Raw genomic sequence first — 25,803 nt, 5'->3', positions numbered from 1 at the left:
ATTCTAGACTAATTTGACTTAACATTTCCAAATCATGTATAATTTTTTGGGAATAATCCATATAAACTATGCTATAAACAAAAAAATTGTAAGATTACTTACCGAGTGCGCACTGTTCGACGACGCCATTGCTTAAGCTTGTTTTTGTTGCGGAGTGGCTTGTCAAACGGCGGGTGCGTGTTTCCCGATCGGCAAATTTTTCGCAGAAAAATAACTTAACTTTGGGGACATCATTAATAAAAATATAATTTTTATGGTTGTTGAATAATAATTGTTTTTTAGTAGGTCCAGTGCTCGTTTAAAAAAACTCGACGGTTTGTACAATATCCGCTATTGGTCCAGATTCGACCGATCCTGTCGCGACATGAGTCGGCGATGACGTTTTAGCGTGTTATACGAACACGATCGCAATTTTTTCGCCATGTTATATGAATCCGTGTTATAGGAACCCGTGTTATAGGGGGGTCTACTGTATCTAATTCTGTTTGAGAATTAAAATTAGATTGCTACCATTATGAATTTTGTAAAATATTCTAGAAATTTGTTTATTTTTCATTATTAGAGTTATTGCCTGTAGTTGTTTTTTTTTTCTGTTTTTGTTGCAATACAGAAAAACTATTGATTGATTAAAATACAATCTGATAACTATTTTATGTTTCTTATTTCATTTCTGTAACGCTCTTCTTTGATTCTTCAGTATAAAATTGTGAATATGTAACATATACCTTTGTAGAATATTTAACATGTAGGGTAAATGGTATAGTTATTCACATTTCAAATTTAATAAAAGTTCTATAAAAGTTATTCTGGAAATACTGCACGACAGTATTAATACAAGTTTCTGTTGTAAGTAGGTAGCAAAAAATCCCACAGGTTTTTCTGTCATTGCATGTGGCCGGTAACTGTACAGTTTGCATATTCATAAAACAAGGTGCATTTTTAATCAAATGATTAGCATTTGCAATTTCTAGATGTTGGCAATAGAAAGATTATTTAAAACAAAAAGAAATTTGTCAGTAAGTGTGATATTTCCCTATTTAATCTTTCTGTTACATGAGTTTTTTAAAATAAAATTTCCTTAAGTGTTTAGTATATGGTTGTATCATTTACCCTATATTCACGAGAAAAAGTCTTATCATGAAAGGATATAACTTTTTCTCACATAGAATTCATTCATTTGACATTTAAACTCAAAATTAAGCTATATTTTGTGTTAACCGGTTCTGGCTAGTTTAAAATAATAAAATATGCAATATAAAAATGATTGTTTATTGAATCTGAAACATGTTTATTGTTTTAATATAATGTTTTTTTGAAGTAAATAATGTTATATACAAAATCAGTGAAATGATTATTTTATTGAATTACATATAAATATTACATGTAACCAAACTTGATAAGTTAATAATCCAATGATACAACCTTTTTCTTATCAGGTTATGATATGGCTAAGCTTGATTTTTATAATAATCCATATGTATTCTTTGATTGCATTCGTATATATACAGTGATAGCTCGGTTTTCGTCGTTATTCCGTCCGAAAACAATCGGCGAAATTCAAAACCGACGAAAACTGAGGCAATTATTTCCATATGAATCAATGTAAATCCAATTAATTCGTTCTAGACACTCCAAAATACATACCAAAAACACATTTTATAGAGAATTAATATAGCGTTAAATACTAAAAGCGATAAGAAATTAACATAAAAGACTAATTAGCATTAAAATTAAAGATAAGATAATTAGCATTAAGATGAAAGTAATGGAATTGTTCGGCTAGACATGCGGGGGTAATGTCTTGTCTTGTGGAAGCTAGTTGGAAACGAGCTTCTAGCCTACATCGCCCCGTGGTAAAGTGTGACGTAAGTGTCACGTAATAGTAGTTGTATGCGTTTATGATGGTCGTATCGAGGGGAATAATGCTTTGTGAGTAATCCGTTTAAGGGTAACTGGCCCCTATTCGGATGTTACAGACGTGGAGAAAACCTGGTAAACTTCACTCTTGCCCTGGAAAAGTGCGAACCCACGACCGAACTCCCGGAGTTTGGGGAACGGAACCGTTGGCCAACGGTGGGCCCATTGCGAGGTAATGTTCACACAACGAGAAATAATGCCACACTGTGCTGGAAAACGCATGAGTTGCCCTTGTTTTTGCAAAATTAGCAGCGAGGTCACTCGAGCACATCGACAAAAACCGAGACAAATTTTTTGCAAAAAAAATCGACGAAAACCGAGGTATTACTGTATATTATTTGGCTCTGACACATTTATTTATTACTTTACAGTAATAAATAAAGATGGCTTTGAGTTGATTTCTTGCCAACTAAGAATAGAAAAATTCTTATTTGTTATATTCTTTCTGTATAAGTATAGATAATATTGAGCCTGTGATCCTGTTGTAAGGTCTGGATACAAGTGTACGTGCATATTTAAAATTCATAATTCCTCCAATAAAAAACCGATCAAACGAACCTAGATTTCTTTTTATATTGACTTCTTTATTTTGTATATATATTATTTCCAGAACAGAGTAGTTTAAGAAAACTTTTCTTCCAACTTGAATTAAGTAAGCATCTTCTTCTGGTTTCATAATGTTTAATATTTTAACATTCTATAATCAGTTATTTTTTTATAAGTAATGAAAATGTTTTTTTTATTTTTTAATTAATGTTTGTCGTCGTCTATTTAGCTATTTTAGAGCCAACAAAGATAAATTGATGCATTTTCTTTTTAAATAAAAACTGATATTCTAGATACGAAAAATTTTTAAATAATTTGATTAAGTTAATTACTATTTTGCATTTAATTTAGGTAAATTTTTAAAAATAATAATTTTTCTAAAACATTTAAAAATGTACATATGTTGATAATAGAAGCGTTTTAAAATCTTTGTCCATTTATTGCATTAATTTAGCGTTACAAAAGCCATTTGACGAACTTGGTTAAATACTCTTGATTCGTAAACTATTACGACACATTCAAATTGATAGCGTTGACTTAAATATATTTTCGTGAAGAATTTCACAATGTTGTTTATTACGCCAAAATGTCCCTTTTAGATCCATATGCGTCTATATTTTATATATATATAATTTGAAGTGATATAATAAATTCCAATGGATTCATAATATTTTATGACTACATTGCCATACAACATTATTCAAATCTAAAAATTGTTCTCTTGCTCTATAGAATTTGTTCTCAAATATCTGATGAAGAGGAAGACAGGTAAAATTCCAAGCTGTTAAATAAGGTTGGTGTTTAACATTTCAATAAAAGTTAAAAATTAATGAAAAGAATTTTTGTAAAATTCATAATTTTTTAAATATAATATACAATATATAAGCATTTTTTTAAATTAAGAATTTGGCTAGTTCCGGTCTTAGTCGATTTATGCGTAATCAGTTATCGAGTGTCCAGTTTTAGTTTTACTAATATATTTAATATTTTTATGCCGTTTGTTTATTAAAATATCTCGATTCTAACTTTATAATTAGTGAATATTCGGAAGGCTTATAATTATTGAGCCATTTTTCGATCAAGGTTTTAATTTAAACTAGTTTTTTATGAGAATTAGCAGTGCATTATTTAAAAGGAGACGTAGCGTATTTCCTGAATTAGAGGCACTCGCGCAATTGTACTTCTCTGCGAAGTGAATCTAATTAGATAATTGAAAAAATAGAAATGGTCTCTAATGTAGAAGCTTGTGACCGACTGGAAGCACCGATAATGTACGAAAGAAGACAATCTTAAGCCCTATACATTTAGGGTGCAACTATGCAGATGCGAGCGAATTTTCCGAGCGAGCGAGAAAAGGTGATGACGTTTTATGCTCTCTGTTTCTCGCTCTCATCTGTGTGGTCGTAATAAACAAGAGTGAGAAACAGAGAGCATAAAACGGCAACATGCGATAGAAGAATGATATTATTATATACGACAATAAAATTTTGCAACTAAAATCATATATGATATTGAAAAATATATTTTAAAAATTTATTACACTTTTCTAATTTAAATAAAAGTATTTCTTGTATCTTAAAAATAGAAACATCATATTTCTTGAATTAGAAATAAGAAAAGAAGCAGTTTTAATAGGAAATAAAGTAGAAATTTATTAATATGTTAAATCAAAAGTCGTGCACTTTAAATTAGTCTTTGCAGCAGCTGTTGCTTTTACGTCAGTGACGCGAACACATGCTTTTACACGCTTTCGGCAGAGATTTTAATTATAATTTATGTAGCATTGTCGAACTTTAGAATGCTCCAAATACGAAACGGGCACGATCATTCAAATTTTTTGTAAGAAGTTTGTTTGTAAAAACATTCTTTTTATCAAACGTACAAGCTCATTTAAAGTTTTAAAAAGATATTGTAACCTGAGTAGGGCCACTGCAGCAGTCAAAAATGTTTGTTATCTTCCGTTTATCTAATCTCTATAAAAAATCTGTACCGGAAGTAGTATATAAAAGCATCTGTTTGTGCTGTGAACTGTTCCAACTTTCGGGAGTTGTCTTTTACATCAACTTTTTCATTCCTGAAATGAATGTCCTGGAAGAAATGAGAAGTTAATCTTGTTAACAGTTGTATAGAATTTTCTTACTTTTAATGGGAGAATTTAGAATAAAAGTTATTTAATTTATTTATTTGCATTTCAATATCATGAAACTACATGATTGTAATGTATATGAAATTATCACAAAAAATGAATTATGTATTATTGCTTAATGAGACATATGTTCCTTTAACTCTATCTGAATACATTCCCTATCTTCATCTATTTTACAATGTTTGCCACTACATTAAACACAGAAGGCCAATTCATATTTACAGTTGGAAAGATAAAAATGGGACACATATTACTTCTAAACATTCTGTAGAACAAAGTGTTAGGATATATAAAACATTTTGCATTAATAAGTTAATAGTTTAAAACTATCAACTTTTTTCAATTGTTTTAATACAGATTTATAAAGATAATTTAGTTTAAAACTTTTTCATACATACAATATTATGTATGTAGGTGTATAGCGTGAATATAGTGAAGCTAGTAAACATGCAATTAATAATAATGCGTAAAAGTGTATTAACAAAATATATTTACTTATTGTTAAATAAAAAATTGTAGCTACATAAAATTGCCAATTCTTAATCTTTTTCGGATGGCATTTAAATTACAGAAAACAAACTGAAAGGGAACAAATAAACTTTTTAGTTAACATCCAGTAGAGCGTCGTTTATCCGAATGCCGATCGACCGAAACGTCGATTAACCGAAAGCTTTTTAGTCGGACTGTGTCGGGACACGTGTTGTTGCTAAATGGAACATTTTTGATATTAGATTAACTTCTAAAATATAAATTTTTCTGTTTTTATATTTTTTAATATATTTATTTCATTTGTACGAAATAAAGAAATAATTTTTAATGATACAATAGCCACGGTTATTATTATAAAAATTTTCGTTAGGCTCGACATCGACGAAAATTCAACGCGAAACGACACGCAACGGAGAAAAATTCGATCATGGGATATATTATACTATTGTTGAGATATACTAATATATTATATATTTTTTCGTACATAATCGGTTATCCGAAAAATTGATTTTCCAAATAACCCCAGTCCCCAATTGATTCGGATAATCGACGCTCTACTGCAGTGTTTCCCAACTGTTTTTGTGCTATGCCCCACCTAAGCCTTTTTAAAATTCTTATGCTCTCATAACGTATATATTTAATTGTCACACTGTTTTGTTGTAAACGCGATAAAACCCGATCCTTTCATCAAAGTCTCTTGCACTTTCCAGTCATTGCCAAACACGACCTGGAACACCACAACTCACGTCTGTCCACCTCAAGGTCTGGGCAAAGAATGTCCTTTCTCCTCTTTCACCAGCATCAGGGCTTTGTTCATCTCTTTGTTCTCAGTGGTTCCCAGAATTGTTAATCCCATCCCAAAGGAAAAGGGTTATAATGGAAAGTTTTAGAAGGAAAGGGAAACGAAGAACAAAGAAAACTACAACTAACTTAAATCAATATTTACAATAAATATAGCGTACAGCAGCTATATGGTTAACTTAAACTCTGGACGAGTCCATTTTCGAATTGCCCCCTTAAAAATCGAATTGCCCTCCTGTGGGGCGTGGGCCCCACGTTGGGAAACACTGCTCCACTGTATATTATAAATGGCATTATGACAAATAATTATATTTTTACATCAACTTATTTCTTGAATTTCTTTTAAGTAGCTATAAGTTAGATTCCATTACTCGCTATTTTATCACGTCAATGATGATTTTCATGTTGCTAATTTGCAAATGTGAAATTAGATAATATTTTTGTTTCTATTTGTGGATTAAGCTGTAATTTCCTAGTGAGTTGCAGAACAGTTATGTATAAAACTAATCCCATAATTATTGTTTGTTTAATGGTAAACAGAAACTAATTCCACAATTACACTATTATTTGTTATATTATTAATAACTATATAAACTTTTCAGCTTAAGCAGGAACAAGAAAGTGTCATTGCTTCAAAATGTGAATTGTCTGTTTTTGTCAGGCTTTTTGATTCAATATTTGTTTGTCTCATTTTTGACAGGTAAAAACAAATAATAAAATGTATAACGCGTGTAGCTTTCCATTCACATATCATAGGTTCTTCTGTAGACAGGCTGTTTTGTAGGGAAAATTTGAGGGTAATTCTTTGGCTTTGGACGAGTTTCCTTCTTAGATAAGTTCTACCTCTTGTAGGTTTTATTGAACAGGGTTAAGTTGCGATCTCTCTGGAAAAATGCCACTGTTAAAAGACGTACGATATATAAGGGTATTAATCACTTTTCAAGTCTGCTATGTTATGTTCTCAAATGTGTGTGTTTTCAAGAACAAATGAATATTGTAGATTTAAGTTTACGTCGATTTTATAGTTGTTGTTATATGAAAAATATCGACGATTTAAATTAAAATTACAAAAATACAGAGTGCAGTTTAGCTTTATATTTGACTTTTTAAACTTGTATCAACATATTTAAGTTTGATGTATTCAAATATTCTATTTGCATTTTGTGTGTTTAGTTAAATAAATTGCTTTTCTGTTTTAACTATATTTTAAAATAGCAAAATTGATAAGTGTGTTAATTACAGTGCAAAAAATTAATTACCGTAATAAACCTTATTATTCACTTAGTGTATTGAATTCTGACTGATCCATGATTTTTTTTAATCATCATCAGCATCGTATTATTGCAGTTGATAATAATTATAAAAAAATTGAGACAGTTCTGTTTAACAGAGATGAATTGTGAAAGAGTACTTTGTTGATAAAGAGAGAGCAATAATACGGTATGATTCAATTCACGAATCTTTGCTACGCAATGTGCATTACTCAAAAGCGTTCTAAAACCTTAAAAAAATCTTAATACTTTTTGGAATTTGTATTATAATGATACCAGAATAAAGAAGGTTTAATTGTAATTATAGATATGCTCTTTCTTTAATAAGTATAATTTAAAAATCAAATTCTGTTTAGTTATACTTGATATTAATTATATTATTATGTAATAATTTATATACATTTTATTATACAAGTTTTCTTTCTTTCTACTGTAATTGTTATACAGAATCACACGGAACATCTATACATGCCTTTTAAAATGTAGGGAAGCGAGTTTCATCAAAAAACCTAAAAGTTTTGATTAGTAAATTGGTTATGGACTATTGCAGTGATTCTCAAAGTGGGGGTCGCAGAAAAATTGATGCCAGCAATTCTTTTTCAAATATTTTATAAATTTATTATGGATTCATGTTTAGAAGTAGTAGAAATAAAAAAATATATAAAATAATTTTTACTTAAATAAATTGCACATATAAATAATAAAAATAATACAAATATTTTAATATGAGCCTAAATATAACATTCAAAAATTTGTGTGCCATTGGGGAATCCCTCAGCTTCCACTCTCCGCCTAAACTGCGATAGAACAACATTGTAATTTGGAATGGTGTTCACTAGCAGCACTGCGTCTGTAGGAAAGTTGAGTTAGAAATACAGTAGAGCTAATACAATGTCACTTTGTGCCAATGTTTATTATATGATTATAACACTTACGTGTTGTGGCATTACAGGAGTGGAGTCTCCAAGACTGTAATGCCACAACACATAAGTGTTATAATCATATAGAGTAGAGCGTGGATTATCCAAATACCGATCGACCCGAAGCGTTTCGGTCGGCAAATTCAAATTTCCGCTAGTGCCGTGGCACTGCGATATTTGGTTACGTCTTGGGCTACTCCGATATTATTTTTGTTGGTGTGCATGTTTTAACTGTCGGCACTGGCGCGACCACGAGAGGGTACTTAAGGACGTGCCAGTATTTGAACAAGGCTTGGCTAAAGTCTCCATACAAACCCAATTGATTGAAAGAAAGAAAGATTGAATCGGGCTTTTTCCCCATCGTGAGTGGTAAGTTTTGCTTGTTTTTCTGAGGACTGTGTCATGCTGAATTGGAACGTTTTTAAGACTAGATTAACCTCCGAAATATAATTTTTTTTGTTTTATATTTTTTAATATACTTATTTTGTTTGTGCAAAATAAAGAAATAATTTTCAATGATATAATAGCCATGATTATTATTTTTAAAAAAAATTTCGTTAGGCTTAACATTGACGAAAATTCAATGCAAAGCGACACGCGATGGACAAAAATTTCAACATAAGATAGATTAATTAAACAAAAAAAGTTAACTCCTTCTAAATTTAAATTAACCCCCCTCTGGGATGTTTTTCTACACATACCCATTCTTTGGGAGTCCTTTGAAATTTTTAAGTGCAAAAGGGGGGGGTCGCGGACCAAAAGGTTTGAGAAACACTGGACTATCGAATGCTTATGTTTTCAACCATAAACATCGCTAAGCCCAATGTATTAACAATAAGTAATTGTTAATAGCACTTAATTAGCCCAATTAATTACGGCAATCGTTTGGTTTATATCTTTAACTTCTGGCACTAACCACAAATGGGCTAACCGGGGCAAAAGTCAAACTTTTTAAATGGAACATGACATTTTTTAATTTAAATTCAGATTAAATGTGAAAAAATAAAAATTTGTCTCAAATTTTTTTCTGAAAACACCTCTGTTAATGGTATGTTAATATTTAATTAACATACCATCGATGTAGGAAAAATATAATAAAAAATGTTGGCACAATAATCATGTGTAATTGATACTGAATTAACAAAAATTGTTACTATTGCTGCATGGTATTTTTGATCATGTTTTTCTGGTGTAACATACTTGATTCATGATTCTGTTCAATAAAAATGTTCAAATTGAGCACTGTTCTGACTAATTCAAGCATCCACTCTGTTTGAAAAAGAATTTGTTGCCTGAAGAAGAATATAATAATGTAAAGATTGAATTGCTTTGCATATTCTATGGACCATTTCATCCCTTATAGTTACACATTCATAATACACCAAGTGTTTTATCCTTTCCCATAAATATACATACCAGGACGGTGAGATTAGGTGATTGGGATGGATAATTGATTGGACCATGGTTACCTGTCCACTTGTTGGAAAACATATCATTTAATACTGCATGAGTAGCTCTCGATATATGAGATGAGCATCCATCTTGTTGAAACCACACACCCGGGCACAATTACGGAGAAATATTTTCTAGTATGACAGGAAGGTCTTTCTATCAAGGATGCGTAGCTATACCATCATTCAGATTTTTAAGATTCAAATCAGTCGGTTAATTTCTAATCCAGTTGCAAAATGCAAATACCAGTCAAAAATCATTACAGTTCAATGCTTGGTGAAGATACATTCATAACTAAGAATGTCTTGCTCGTTATCTTGTAGAATCTCGAGGATTAATTTTTACTGATGCAAGAATATTTTTTCGTCCATAATTGGACAGTGGAAATGTTTGTGTTGTGATGAGGTTGAATGTCACCTTCATTTCTAATTCAATTAGCCAAATGTGAAAACACATTACATTAGTGAGGTCCCCGATCAAGGATAATGCCCGTACTGCAATCTTTCGGCTGCAGCAGATTTACCCGACACTCAACCAAAATCATTTATGGGTTTCTGCGTTCAAATGGGACATGGCTACGGTATGACACCTTTGATCTGAATCTGAATTAAAAAATATCATGTCCATTTAAAAAATTTGATTTTTGGTCTGGATAGCCCATTTCCAACCAATACCGGAAGTTGAAAATGTCGCCATTTGATAGAGCGTACCTGAATTACTCATCGAACTTTTTAAGATTTTTGATGAAACTCACTTTTCTTCATATTAACATGTGTGTGTGGATGGTCTGTGTCACTCTGTATAAGGTGGAAACAAACAAACACAAAAAAATTGTAAAATAAAATTTATATAATCATAATGCATGAAATATATATTCTTTGACGTTTTAATTAACATTTTGACTTATTAATGTAAATTAAAGATGATTTTTTGAATTCAGATACAAAGAAGAATTTTAACTTCATATGTTTCCAATATAGTCTTTATTTTTTCCAAATTAGAGGCTTCTTAACACGTTCGTGGCATTGGTAGATGAACGTTTAGGCAGCTGCTGGGTGTTACGAGTCACGGGTGACTTGTAGTCTATTTTAATACAGGGTGGCACGAGTCACCCGTGCTTCGTACTATTAAATTAATATATTTTATTGCGTATAATAAAATAATATCAATATATCAAGATGACGTTTGTAGAATAATGTTATCAAAACATATGTGCCGCCCCACGGAAAAACAAGCAATTACGTCTGTAGCCCTAACTAGACATGTCCGTACGAGCCGCACGTGCCTCGTAACGCCATGACCGCGTTAAAGAATTTAAGTAGAAATTTCTGCTGAATTGGCAAAGTTGATTTTTGATTTTAGCTAAATTGATAATTTATTCAAAATTGTGTATTTTCTTTATAAATTAAATCATTGTAGCATATCTGTTTACAGATGTTGATATAGGTTAACGTGTTGACTTAATTACTTTACTATATTTTTATCTTTAATTATCTCTCTCTCTCTCTCTCGAAGAGATTGATTTTTACTTGAAGTGGTGATAGTTTAATAAATCGAACTCTCCATCCCATCTAATAAAGCTTTGACTGTTGAAAGCATTGGAAATGAATGAGGGAGTGATAAATCTGAATTGATTATAATTATTATATTTCAGATGATTTTTATGTTGATTACTAAATTACAAATAATTTGAAATATTTTAAATTAAGTTTTTCATTTTTTTTTACAGAATCTTGGTCAGCAAGTGTCTAGCCCAAATAGCAGCAACCCAAGTGGTGGCACTGTAGTTTAGCTGCATATATTATGCAGTAAATTATCACGCACTACCAGGACAGCTATAGATATATGATTATCTAGCCATTCTGTTTGATGAATTTTCAACTAGTAAACTATGCCCGTCATTGGCATATTATAGTAAACACTGGTTGGTCCATTGCTCTTCTAGTCCCAGTGAATCGTTACTTTGATCTGTACAGAAAAGCTGAAAGTGCTCACCGAGAATATTCACTAAGTATAATGAGAAAAAATAAATAAAATTTTGTCCACATCTCCCCTAATATCCCACATCCGGAGCATAATGCAAATGCATCCATGCCAAAACAATAAAATGGAAGTTTTTGTTTATAACAGTCTAGAGCCGATGCCTTTTTCATAGACGAATAGACTCTCCCTTCAATTTTTGTTTTTTGCCGGACACGAAATAAGAAAAATTTTACATTTCATAAAAAATAAAAATGAAAATTTTGTCTTTTTATTATAGAATGCAGCATTTTTGTACGCGAATACCAATTATGGGAGAGATGCGTATTATAGACGAGACATAACATATTTAGAATAGCGAAATTTTGCACAAGACAGTTCAAAAGACTGCTTCGATAGAAATGTAGATTTATTTGAAATATTATCCAAAGACCAGATATCAATTAGTTGTCTTTCATCCATTATTACAAGAAAATATTTATTACGTTTATTGAGGACCAGTTTGTTACATTGTTAAAAAAATTTTTAAAATAATAAAAGAATGTGATGGAAAGTAGTAATGTACTATTACTACTATAAATAATGGGAATATTATGTTATTGTATTTAATAAATAAACGATACAAATTACATTATTTAGTTTTAAACCCGTTCGGAATTCCGTCGATCTCGTTTAATTTGCATAAAAGTACGGAACCCACGACGTTAGGACACGGTGGGAAATTTGCCAACAGAATTCCCATTACGATTTTTGGTTTTATCGAATTAGTATTCGTATATTCTCAGTCAAGACTTAACATCTCCGACTACGTTTGATCTCGATCCGAACACGATACTCTAAAGCAGAGAAAAAATTCCGACTCGAATACCGAATTTCGCCACGCTTAACGGACGGGCGCTACGGCCGTCCGTTATCTCGACCCACCCGCAAAAATGCAAATATTTAGATACCATTATAATACAGAACAGAAAAATGTTAATACTGGGTTAAGTTTTAACGGTCCATTTGACGTTGGTCTCGTCGGATGGCTTTTATGAAGTTTGTGTAAAATAAAATTTAAAGCTTTGCATGTTGAAGAAGTCTTAGTTTATATCATAGAAGTTTCAAATATATTTATACTTTTGATATCTGTGATCCAAAAGTAGAGTAGCCTTGCAGTTCCTAAGTGCTCAGTGTTGATTTGGATTCGACTCCATTTTGATCCTCTGCAACTGTTGCCCTTTTAAATGATCTTACTGTAATTTTGAAGTCTTTATTAAGTGCGTGTTTCCGATTTTATTAATACATCGAAGTCTGCCCGTTGTATTTTATAAATTTTGAAATGAAATTTTCCATCTGCTTTCCATTTAGAACCAAGAAGATATATTAAAACAAAAAAAGAAATTGTAAATTGTCTAGATTCAATACTAAACATTAAACAACGCTACGGCGAAAATAGTTAATGTTTATTAAATCTACAGGTATGTCCGAAATATCCGACGATTAGTAAATGCTTCCAGTTTCTAATTAAGTCTTATCATTTCGAAGTCCTTTTTTGTTTTACCAAGTTTATAACAAATAATTCATTAGCAACATCTCCTGCATATCCAAAAAATTCTTAATGACGACAAGAATAAAAACATAATTATAACATTGTGTTATAAATTTTAATCTTTTGTATGCATTATAATTTATTTTGGGAAGTTCTCTTTCTATTTAATACTTATGTGAAAATGTCAATTATGTTTTAATTGCAGATCCTTCGTAACTTCGTAAAAAGAACGAAAATGACCGGAGATTTAAAGAAACTAAATAAATAAATCATCACTTCCCAGGATCGGTTGGAAATTTGTTTAATGATAAAGTAAAAAGTAATGTAAAAGAACATATTCTTAATCAAAATTTTAAAAAATCCTCGTATACCAAGCAACTCGTCAAACAACGAAGCCAACCAAATAGGATATTTTAGCAACAGAAATGTTTTAATGTTGACGTATTTTAAATACTTTCATATAGAGTGCTATAAGAACATTCTCGTTCTATTAAAAATACTTTACAAAGGGAAGAACGATATATTTTTGTAAATTTGATCCAAATCTGTGCGTAAATTTAGCCGTAACTTAAAATTCTTAATCTATAATTTAGAGTTACTTTGCCTGACTAAATATTTCTTCTACTAATACAAATCCATTATATCAAATAAATTAAAAATGATTTTTAACATAAATTTAGAAGTTCGAGGTAAGAATAAATAAATAAACTCGGATTCGGCCGTTATAATGACGAGTTTTCTTCGGCGTAAGTAAGTAAATGGGTTCCTATAATAAATTTGGTATATTATACTATTTAAATACTTAAATGTAACGCTTTGCTATTTGTATAATCAATAATTTAGATTAGCAAACGAATTTTCCTTTTGAAATTTAAATAATGTAATTTATAATATAGAAAAAAATGCATTTCTGATATAAGATATTTGTACTTTCCTGCAACTCGAACATAAATTATTTTATAATTTTTTCGGAAGTAAAAAATTAATCATTGAAAATCAATAAAACGTTGTTTATACATAGTATATTTACTACCACAACATTATAGTGATTTCAGCAGCAGAGGTGATTTCGTTAGTGGCAGGAAAGAACAAACAAAATTCAGTTACTTGAAAACTCTTCATTAATAGGACTTTTTTAGAGTTTGTTGCCCAAGAAGTTTTTTTAACGTTTTGCATCACATATTTGACCAAACCGTGGTAGCGAGGGCTAGACGTAACTAGGAGAGAGAACTCGTGAAAACTTCCGAATACCAAACTCGGATGCGAGCGTAGTTCCCTTGCGCGGTAGGCAAACGACTTTAGCCGCCTCGACGGGTAATATTTTTCCCTAAAGAAATGCTTTTATTAATATTAAATAAACCAATTTCAAAAATTAACTTAATGCTTTACTTTAATCAAACAACTCAAATTTATGAACTATTTTTAGGCTAATTTCAAAAATCCTTTACAAATTGAACATGTAAATGAATCAAACACTACATACAACCTTAATTTAAAGACCAATTAACAACTTTAATTAAATACGAACGTGAATTGGATCGTATCGATCGAAATCGTTTGTCTCGAACGTACGTATAGTGCGTTTGAGACTATAAGTTATAGAACGGCAGTAAAAAGTGATTCGCTAGCGATATAATTAATCTAAAGAAATTTAGAAACAATTGAAATCAACTAAAATTAAAATACAGACAAGAAACAGCTCATAAATGTCTGCTGTTTGAACCACACGTAGGCTACGTGCGTAACGTAACTGTTTTTAACTTGCAGTAACGAGATCTATTAGTTTCCGCAATTCACCTTGGTTAATTGGGACTCTTAATGTTAAATATACAGTATTGTGTAATTCGAATTCGTGATATATTTTAATTACAGTCGATTTCTTCACTTAAACTGCTCATTGATATGTCTACCGATACAACGTACCAATTTGTTGGCGATTCCGATATTCGGACTTTTCCGACGAAAAATTCGGTTACGCCAATAACGTATTTTTTGTAAACTTTAATTACTAATAAAATCGGAGAGTGCTCTGGTTGATGTTTTGCGAAGAGATTGCAAAAATCTCGCAGCATGGTAATAGAAAAGCATCTTCCGGGTGGATTCTACGTAGTGGTTGGCTTCGTTGTTGATTAACTTTCTGTTATAAATCAATCAAAATAATAAAAGATTTATTCTTACATAATTACATTTTATTTTATCGAGCGACAAATTTCCTCTCGATCGCGGGAAACAGTCTTATTTTCTCCTATTTTGTTACACGATTACTAAAAATTCTAGGTATCGTAAGATAAAAATCTTTTAATTTTAATATTACATTTGAGAAAAGTGCCAATTTTGAGATGAAAAATTTTAAAATAGAAATGAATGAAGTGCATACTTGATTATTTTTTGTGATGTGCAGGTGGAGTGGATTGATAAATGCATATTACTGTGATCGAACGGGTGGAAAGTGTTGTAAGGTCATTTATCCTTTCATTCCTATTTGCTGTTGTCGATGTGATTTAAAATTGATGTTAAGTAACGACGGGTGTACCGACGGTAAAGAAATTCAAAATACCGAAAGCGGTAAGGTCGGTGAGGTTTTGACTTTTTCGAGTAAAAAATGTTCTTACTGGTGTGCTGTCCTGTATTCGTCATTATCTGATGGCTCAATGAAAACAGTGAGCGTGGTGTCCAAAAATTTGCAGATGTCAGTAAAAATATGCAATAGATACGAGAGTTCTAGTTTCTAGAGTATTGTTCCTCTATGTTTCTAGGTCATTATGCAAAAGTAACCAAAATTTTAAAAAGATAGAGTCGTGAATACAGTTCCTCATTCCAAATTAAAAAAATATATATAAATCCATACCATTCACACTCTAGTCTGAAACTGTAACTGGTATTCCAGTATTTGTGCACATAAATTTGCCGATTCCTAGCCTTTTATAGTGTATTGTGTTCCATTAAACTTAATTTTCCGTTACCGTGTGATCGTTTCGAATTACACGTCGGGAATGGATGGATAGGCGAAGCGTGGGCAAAGGTGGTCTGCAGCATGTCAGAAACCATACTGTACATAATTTTACATCATTTCCCCCACTTTTCATTCATCTTGGCCATTGTTTTCCAAGAAATCGGAAGATGCAAGAACGGGTATGTTCTGTAATATAATCTCCAAAGAGAGAGCTGTAAGAAAGAATTGCAAGCATTTTTGTATATAATGGTACAAGCGAAAAATACAAAATAAGAACCTTGTAGTTTGTAGGTTTACACGGAGGGTCGGAAGTGCCGAGGTGCCTCATTTTTCACGCATGTACTGTACAGACAAGGTCGACAGATAATATATTCAAACAAAAGAAAGACCTGTTAAAAATGAGTCATAATTTAAATCAATGTATCAATAAGTTTGACTTGTAAAAGAGTAATAAATCATTTTCCAGGAAATGCCTTGTGTTCTGATTTTTATATTTGCCAAAACTATCGAACAATGTTTTATGCTCGTACACCGTAAGATTTCTGTGTTTTAAAATTAATCGTTTATAAAAAGCACTAAATGTCTTGCGACGATAAAACGCGTCTTTACGTTTTCTCGATAAATGTATTTCAATTCCGTAACAAAAATATCGTGGAGCTGTCCACTTGGACCGATTACTAATCGTTTTTTTCACAATACAGATTGTCAGACTTTGTGCAGACTTTGAATACAATACGTGCACATTTCATTAACAATTGAGCCGTTGCACAGGAAAACATATCCAACAATTGGCAAAATTGAATTTGATAGAAAAATACAGTACTTAAGTAGGGGTGGTCATTTGAAGAAAAATATCTGTATTCAAATTTTTAAAGATGACAGTTCAAATATTTGTTGCATGGAAAAACGTATCTAGTGGTAAGTGCAGTGTTTCTGAGTAGAAAACAAAAACAAAACTAGAATTGTGATAAGAATGTACAGCAAGGTCTGAACATTATCTCTGTTATACGGTTTTAAATATTTGCCGACTACCACGTGCAAAAATCACGACGTCGCGCAACCGTGGACGGCAGAGAGGAGGTGGACGTGGTGCAGAGGTAATGTCCAGATTTCAAAATCAACAGATATTTCCTTGCCTCCTCTATGTGATGGCCCGTTGCTCATAAGAACAGCAAGGAAAACAAGATCTCGTGGGCACGTCAAGAGTTTTAAAAGAAAAACGCACCGAGTCGTAGGGGGTGTTGCAGGAAGAAACCGTTATCGGCAATTCTTAATACTGTAGAAAGTTTAGAAAATAAAAGCTATTGTTTGTGCATTTCCCTGTAAAGGGAAATGCTGTATTGTTTACTCTTGAAATAAACTAATACCTAAAGACAGATACAATGTTTTTCCAAGACCGCAAACATTATTTTCCTTACGACTCAAAAATGAGTGTTTCTTTCTAAACTGTCTTTTTATGGTAAAATCACTTCGATGGTTTATGTATAATTCAGTGTTTGTTCAGTATTGATGTATGCTGTGTAAGCAGGAATCAGTTTTTTGCCATTTTTTTTCAAAACAGCAAAGTTGCAGATACGTTTTCCTGGGCAAGGGCTCAATTAAAATAGTTATTTTCTTACTCTAATTGCCATTAGACTCCTAAAGATCAATAGTTTATAGTATTGAAAGTTATAGTGCACAGAAATAAATAAAAAACACTCATTAACTTTCTTCAGTTGTGAGTTTATTTGATGATATACGAAACATAAAAAATGACCATAAATAGATTATGGTCGGCCTTAATTATAACTATTTGGTTGCGCCCGAGAGTTCTGGCAGATGCCATTAAAAATGTTAAAGAATTCTCCCATAGAAAATGTATATAAAAAATTTTTGACAACAGAAGCAGATGTAAGAATTAAGTAGGATTCTAATGCAAAAAATTGTTTGGTTATATTTCCTTCTGTTCTCGAGAACTTTTGGAAAAGCATAACATGTTTAATAGCATCTGCTGGAGATCAAGTGCATAGCCAAAGAGAGTACAATCAAACTTAAAGATGGCAACTATGCATATTGTTTTACAAATATAAAACTTATCTGCATTGCAATGGATATCACGTAAGGAAAACTTGCGTTATAACTTTGAAATTCTTTCGGTATTTCGACGAAAAATAATGTTTATCTTCGGAGATACAATAAAATTACTTCTAAAGATTATGAAGTAGCATTATAGTAAGTATCTAACAGGATTTTAGTCCAAATAAATATAATATCTACATAATTAATTGGCCTTGTTCTAGCCTGATTGTTTAAATGATAAAGCCAAATTAACAGAGTACATTAAAGGTGATCTTTAAATGGAATAAAACTACGAATACGACACCGTAACAACATAAACTCTATAACTTGAAATCAAACTCTCGACAAACTGTAACGCTGTTTAATTTAATGTTTTTAACCATTTATCGGGCCAAATTGCATCAAATTTTCGAATTGTCTGACGGCTTTACGTATAACACGCTAAAAAAATTTGAACAATATTGAATGCTGCCATGTTCTTATAATATAAGACTCCTTTGTAAACCTTTTTAAAGCTAAAAAATAAGAGTTTAATAATTTGAATATAGCTAAACAAAAATGTAACATAACATACCTAGAGTCGAGCAGAACCCCAATTATCCGAGGGAACGTGAACCTCGGATAGTCGCGGTTCACTTTTAAGCTGCTTTTTACGCCTTATTGAATTTAATCATATATACGAGCAACAATTCTCAATCATTTATTTATAACTAATATACTTACAATAGTTTTAAATAAAAATGTTATATTAAAATGTAACTACAATAATAAAATGGTTTGTCTCACTTTGAAATTAAAGGATAAAAGGTAACGGAAACAAATCGCCTTGTAATGCGATTTGTACCGTAAGCCATAAAAGTTTAAAATGATAAATAAAGAAGTGTATTAATAATGTTTTTAAATTTATGGAAAGTATTTTGTGCAATTGCTGTAGGCAACTGAGGTTCTTCTGCGTCAAAAAGAATCAAAGCGCCATCCAAGCAGAGACGGCAGATTGCCAAGCGTATCCTTTGAGTGTATTGTTTTCTATTTTGACGCTCGATTCGGAGTCTGGATAAAATGAATAATATGTATTTGATTTTGATTTAACTATATTAGAACCGATATAATTGAGCAGAAAGCTAGCATAAAAAAAGGATTTGAACTGACCCAGAATTATTTGTATGGTCATTATTATTTTAATAATAATAATACAAATTTAAGATGCTTTAAAATACTTAAATATAGAAGAAAAGATATTTGAAATTAAAATTAATTTAACATTCCTAACTTTTACCTTGATTACACAAGGAATTTCAAAATGATTTGAATGGTAACATGTTTCATCAGGAATATATCCATTATCTGGTGAAATACATTGGAACACATCCTCAAGTTTATTTCTGAACAGACCCAGTAGTTCATAATTCTATTACCAGCTGGCAGACAGACTAGTTCAGAAAAAAGGCTGTCAGTGTTGAGAAAGCATTTTATCTCTTACGATTTCGTATTAGTAGGTCGGTGATGAGTGCGAAGTATCAATTTCGTACATAACTTTGTAAAGAATGGCTAGCAAAGAGCTTCATTCAAAGGTGATGATGTAATCAATTCCATCAAAATGGGCTGTCTTTGTAAAGGTAAATTGTCTGGCAGACCTTCAACTTCTGTGACTGATAAAGAAATAATTAGGGAATGTTTACGGCAGGGCTATCGAAAGTCTATAGAAAGAGTGAGCTGGAAGCTTGCGATTTCCAAAACAGCTGTGTGGTGTATATTATATAAGTGTTTAGACACTTATGTAATAAACACCACACAGCTGTAATGCACCCTTATTGAGTACAGTTGCTGAAGTACAGTACTGTACCTAACATCAGTGAACTACATCAACTGCTTTCAGTTTTGAGGGTCATTTCAAGACTTTATCAGTGCCATTGGTTTTTTAGAGAAGTTGCAGTTCAGTGATGAGGCTACACTTTTTGTTTGTGGGAAGGTGAACGAGCAAAATGTTTACATTTGGGGGAGTAAAGTTGTCGAACATGTATGTGATTTGCCGAAGACAAATGTTTTTTGTGCTATCTACACATTAAAAGTGTACAACCTGTACTTATTTCCTAATGAGACAGTAAAGCTTAGTTCACACCGAGTGAACAGCAAAAGTGAATGATAAAAGCGAGTTTTATTCACTTAGTGAAATTGACCCATACAACCAAAAGCAAAAAGCGATTGCGAATTTTAAGGACCCAATCATTTGCAAGCAAGAGAAAATGTCATCTCGAAAAACAAAATGGCCGCTTCCGATATTCTGTCGTTAACCACGTTTGTTTATTTATCGAGGAAAAAGATACTTCAAAAAGAAAATGATGCTGGGTGAGAGAAATATTAAAAATCCATAATTACAACATTTACTCTATTGTGTGAGAAAGTTTCTGTAGCCATCTTGGAAACAAGAACCATGTGACAACTAGCGGGAATACGATTGGTGGCGAAATTTTTTTGCTAGCAAAAAAGCTCAACAGCTTCAAACTTTGAAACAATTCATGAAATGGTAAAATTTGCCAGAAATGACATCATGTCTGATGTGTTATTCACTCTGTTTTTCACTTTCACCAGCGAATCTTGCTCAGTGTGAACAAAGCTTAACTGGTGCATCATTCTTAAACATACTGACTACGTGGTTTATGCCACAGCCTAAATGTAACAATGCCATTTATATCTACCAGCTTGATGGAGCCACCGTACCACTACCAACATGATTGCATGAACCTACACTAGAAACTTCTTTAACAGGTGGTTGTCACATCACTAGATAGGCTATGGAGTTAATGCTGATCATCATCATCATCTATGGTGGCCCCAAGGTTACCAGACATCACAGCCTGTAATTTTTTTCCTATGGGGGATATGTGAAAGACACAGTATCAAGGGCATCGCCAGCCAATAGGCTGGGGGGGGCAAGATGATATAAATTGATAGAGGATATGAATTGTATGTAGGTAAAATAAAAACAATTCATAAATTTTAAGACGCTTAAGAAGATTATTTTAATTAAAACATAATCTTCTAGGGTTTTTCGCGCGGGAATTATAAATCGGGCAATAAATGACTTAGCATTTAAATAATTTTTTTCGCATGTCTAGGGAGGGGCGACTGCCCCTCTGCCCCCCTCTGGCGACACCCTTGCACAGTATTTGTAAACGATTCCCCAAGATGTGCATGAATTGAAAAATTGCATTTGTGGTACGGTGCAAACCATTGATGAGAACGTGTTGCAGTGTGTCTGGACAGAGTTAGATTACTGTAGATTAATGAAGGGAACTCACATTGAGCATCTGTGACACTGGCTATCACATGAGAGTTCCCTTTGAAAATGCAATCAAAGAGAGAAGTATAATGGAAGAAAAGTATCAATAAGCAACAACAATGGAATGAAAATGCAAACTGAGAAACATGCAGATGCATCATGAAGCAAATAAACTGTAGTGAAGAGAATTAAAATAAATTTGAAACAATGCTGTCAAACAACCAGCAGCACATTCAATTAAACTTGTCCATAAGAAATTTGAGGGCATATCTGATGCTGCAATATACCTGAAAATCAGTTCTTTCACCAATTAGTAAACAGGAGCAGAGTTTCAATCAATCCTGCCAAGAAGTTCTCAGAGATTTCATTCACAGCTTTTACTGTAAATGTCCTCATGCAAAATAAATTATAAGAGAATTTGTGTAACTTTTACAAATGCTTAAAGAAACAGCAAGAAAAATGCAAATTCCAAACATAACCATTGCCAATTGTGATGAATTTGGAAAAAGCCACTAAAAGACTTCTCACATCTATGCCTGTTTCATTTTGGACAGACGATATACACAGAAGTTCAATAGTTGGGCTTAAGAACCAATACAATGAAGACAAACAGTGCAATAATGCAATGGTTGTTGTTGCATTTGAAAACTTACTGAACCAGCTGAATGAAGAAAACAATAATGTAGATTATATAGATAAAACACACACATGGACAACCTACTCAAGGTAGAAGATAAGCACTTTCATCACAATATCCAACTGAGACATCCAAAAGAGCTAATATTTTTATCACTAGATGAAATAAAGAAAGAACAATACGTTACTGAGGCTACCATACTGGAAGTTACCACTGGACAAAGAAACTTGAGGCAGAAGCTTAGCAAGAAATAGACAAATAGAATGTATGGGTTATGTATTGGCTTGATTTGGTTAAATCAAGTTAGGAGGTGATATCAAATTTTTTTTAAATGCAAGCAAAATTATTACAAGAAAGACATGGAATTCTTTCTTCCAAATGTTTGCTCAAGATAATCACAATTCTTGTCCGAAGAATACATTAATTATACAAAGCACTCGACAGCTTAGCCCTCTCTGCACAGTCTGATTTTGCTGAAAAATAATTAACCAAAGAAAGTGAACTTGGCAATCACACAAGAGAATGGTGACAAAAAACTAGAGATAAAGTAGAGATTAACCAAATGTGACAAAGATAAAATGGATAAGTGCCGGGGGGTTACCTCCGTCAGATTGAAGTATAAAGATTATAGAATGAATAGTTTAGTACAATTAGAAAATCAAAATGATCCATTGTGCCATTCTGATGTTCCAATTAGAGCCAAAGCATAACTGCCTACCTCTAAGACACATTATTTAGCATATAATTAATTACATAGCCATATTATAGCCTTATATTATATATTATAGCCATATTATATTATTATAATTTGGAAGTTTATTTGGTACTTATACAATTGCTTCTAAATATTTTGGGGAGGAATGATTGAAAACAGCCCATATTGGAGTTTATTTTATGGTTCTTTGATGTATTTTGTTTTGTTTACACATACTCCAGTCTATACAAGTTTTACAGGAAATGCAGGATACATGAGAGAAACAACCCATAAGGGATACTTGGTAAGATTGATTGCTACATTTAGCCATCAACCAACTTACTGTAATGTGTGTTTTAAGAAAGATTTATAAAAGAAAATTTGATGTGAATTATTAACAAAGATCGTATTTGAAAACTTAACCATCTCTCTGTTTTAATATGAAAATATTTATACAATAAATATAAAAATTTCCTAAATTTATGAATTATCATGCCAGTTCTTCTTGGTCGTAACCTAAAATGGGTGCGAGCCACTTTTCTACTTTATCGACCGGGAATCCCTTTCTCTTTGCGTAATCTTCCACCTAAAATTTGCACTCGTAAAAATTTCGAAATTCAAAAGAGACGGAAGAGACACTGCGACTCACCTGATCCCTTGCTATCTTTCCCGTAGAAAAGTAGACCGCTTCGGGACGGGAGAAATACAGGCCGCAGACCGAAGCGGCAGGATCCATGGCCAAACTTTCGGTCAGTGCTATCCCGGTCGCTTCTTCCACCTTCATTAGTTCCCACATCGTAATTTTTTCGGTGTGGTCCGGTTGGGTCGGATATCCGGGAGCCGGCCTAATGCCCTGTTAAATTTAACAAGCGTAATGTTTTTTTCTTTCAAGGAAATACAAATCTCTAAACCGTGAACGTCGAGCGCCACTTACGAGATAGCTACGCTCAACGTTTCACATTCTCGTTAAGTACTCCTCCTTTTTTTGATAAAAATGATGATAAATTTATACGTAATCAAAAATATTTTTCATATAAAACACCTTAGATGCAGTATATTTAAATCCTATTTTCACATAAAAATTATCTATTATTTTCAATTATCTTGATTAAAAACACCATTTTGAGATACTATGAAGCCTGGCTTGGTTCAATCTAAATATTTGCATTTTTCATTTCATAACACTTTTAATCGCTAAGATAAGATCAAGTCGCAGATCCATTTGGTTTTAGAACATTTTCTTCGAACAACCAAATTATGGAAATTTTCTAATTTTAAATGCAGTGTTGCCTTAACCGTCTTTGCCAGTGGCAAATATAATAAGAGCTGCCTTAAGCAGACGTGCAGGGTGTGCACTCTTCTTCCAGTTCCCAAGAAAGCCATTTGGAATTTACAAAATTTAATGCTCTGGCTCGTAAACATTCTAATCATTGCTACCGACGATCACTTTTTAAACTTTTGTAAAATTTAGTTTTTTTATTTGTAGCATTTAAAGAGAGTTACACTTTTACTTCTTACTCAAGATTATTGATTGAAACTTTTTATATAATTCTTGGAATTACCATATTTACTCGTGTATAAGACGATCTTGCATATAGAACGAGGCATGACTTTGAAAAAAAAAAAATTAGATTTATTAATACAATTCTAATTTTATTTTGTTTAATCACAAATAAAATATCAAATGTGCACATTGTCTTGCAAAAATTACTGGCATTTTAAACTTCAAGGAAAAAATCTTGTAAAATCGACAACATAATTTGTTCGCGTAAAGCTGGATAATCGGGAACCTTTTTTGCTAATTCTTAACAGTCGAATTCACTCTTCGTCGATTACACTTATGAGTTTCTCCGAATTTTGATTTTCAAATAATCATCTGTTTTCACGTGGGAATGAATTAAATGTTGGGATCCCGTGTAATTTTGGAATTCAATTCAAAAGCTTTGCTTTTCTTATTGCTATTCATCTTTACTCCCGACAACACACAAGAACAATTCAAACGACCCAGATAAAATACTTTTGTTTTCAAACACCAGAAGGTGAGAATCCGGTAAAAAGTACGGCGAAAACACAGTACACAAAAATTGTAAAAACGAAAAGAATCCTTCATTCACACGTATAGGATAACCTAGGTTTTTGAAGCAGTGAAATATGAATAAAAACCTCGTCTTATATGCGAGTAAATACGGTATTATAGATTAAAATTTCTATTTCTACAGACTCACCTGATATTTAATCTTGTGCAAAGCAATTGAATCCAGAGACTCATCTGAAGAGTAGCCCCACAATTCTTTCCTGACTTTTCGTGTAGCATCTCGGCAAATGCCTTACGGATGAAAAGTTTTATCATTAAGATTAAAGAACAAATGGAGAAAAGCAATTTAAAATCATAATTTGCATTAAAATAACCAGCATTGCCAGACACAAAGAGAAAACTAGCATATATTATACATCATGGGTGGAAAGTAACTATGCATTGGGAAATCATAATAACTTTTGTAATAATAATGAAATTATAATAAAATTTATGCACGCATATACATAAATCATAGGAATTTTATAATTCCTGCATTGGCAATGTTGGCAGTGACCGAGAGAGGCCGCTCGTGCAGTGGCAAAAAAGATGTCCGACCCTCGTCTACTCGAGAGCGAGCGCAGATTGCTTCACACTACGAGGTATGGAAATCGGTGTTTACTGTGCAGAGATGATTGGTGTACAGTGAAGGGACATCATGCCACAACCCATCCGGAAACAATCAAGAATTGTCATTCAAAGCTAATGACTTCAGATTTGGTTGCAGATACACAGAGAAGTGCCATCCATTCACACCACAATCCCCAGTCATTTCAGGAAGTTGGTGGGTGCCTATGTTGAATTTTAAGATACGTAACTTATTAAATGAAAATATTTGCATGCGAAATAATTTTCATCATCTTTCCTTTAGAAATATAAGAAGTACAGCAATTTCTCGATGCCTAGTTATTTTTCACTCACCTTGTAGTTTTAATTAATACATATTTTGTAATCATGTAAAAAGGTTTATATACATGGAATATTAATCTCCTAAAACTCTTCTGAACACTCATATATATCAATTGCATTGTTGTTAATGTAAAGTGTTTCACGC

At 32.2% G+C, this 25,803-nt stretch overlaps 2 protein-coding genes across 5 annotated transcripts in view; one reads left to right on the top strand and one right to left on the bottom strand.

Annotated features, from left to right (window-relative positions):
* Positions 1-12,116, top strand: part of LOC136979305 (WD repeat-containing protein 20) — a 71,922-nt gene extending 59,806 nt beyond the window's left edge. For 2 of the 4 annotated variants that reach the window (XR_010881369.1, XM_067275249.1), the window contains one exon: positions 11,272-12,116. Coding sequence is in view for 2 of the 4 variants with exons in the window: in XM_067275249.1 (XP_067131350.1) it covers positions 11,272-11,334 (63 nt within the window). In the remaining 2 variants the exon portion in view is untranslated. Of the gene's footprint in view, positions 1-3,195; positions 3,257-11,271 lie in introns of those variants that run through there. The other 2 variants (XM_067275250.1, XR_010881370.1) reach the window with 2 other exon arrangements.
* A 10,968-nt stretch (positions 12,117-23,084) lies between these two features.
* The window catches only part of LOC136979298 (methionine synthase-like), a 41,206-nt gene continuing 38,487 nt past the window's right edge, over positions 23,085-25,803 (bottom strand). The window contains 4 exon segments of the mRNA XM_067275241.1: positions 23,085-23,261; positions 23,325-23,528; positions 24,901-24,977; positions 24,980-25,001. Of these exon segments, the coding sequence (XP_067131342.1) occupies positions 23,166-23,261; positions 23,325-23,528; positions 24,901-24,977; positions 24,980-25,001 (399 nt within the window). The 3' untranslated portion in view covers positions 23,085-23,165.

Source organism: Centruroides vittatus, unplaced genomic scaffold (genome assembly GCF_030686945.1).
Source record: "Centruroides vittatus isolate TY-2023 unplaced genomic scaffold, ASM3068694v2 contig_602, whole genome shotgun sequence".
NCBI lineage: Eukaryota > Metazoa > Arthropoda > Arachnida > Scorpiones > Buthidae > Centruroides > Centruroides vittatus.
Note: the sequence above shows the minus strand (reverse complement) of the source record. Positions and strands in the feature narration are given on the sequence as shown.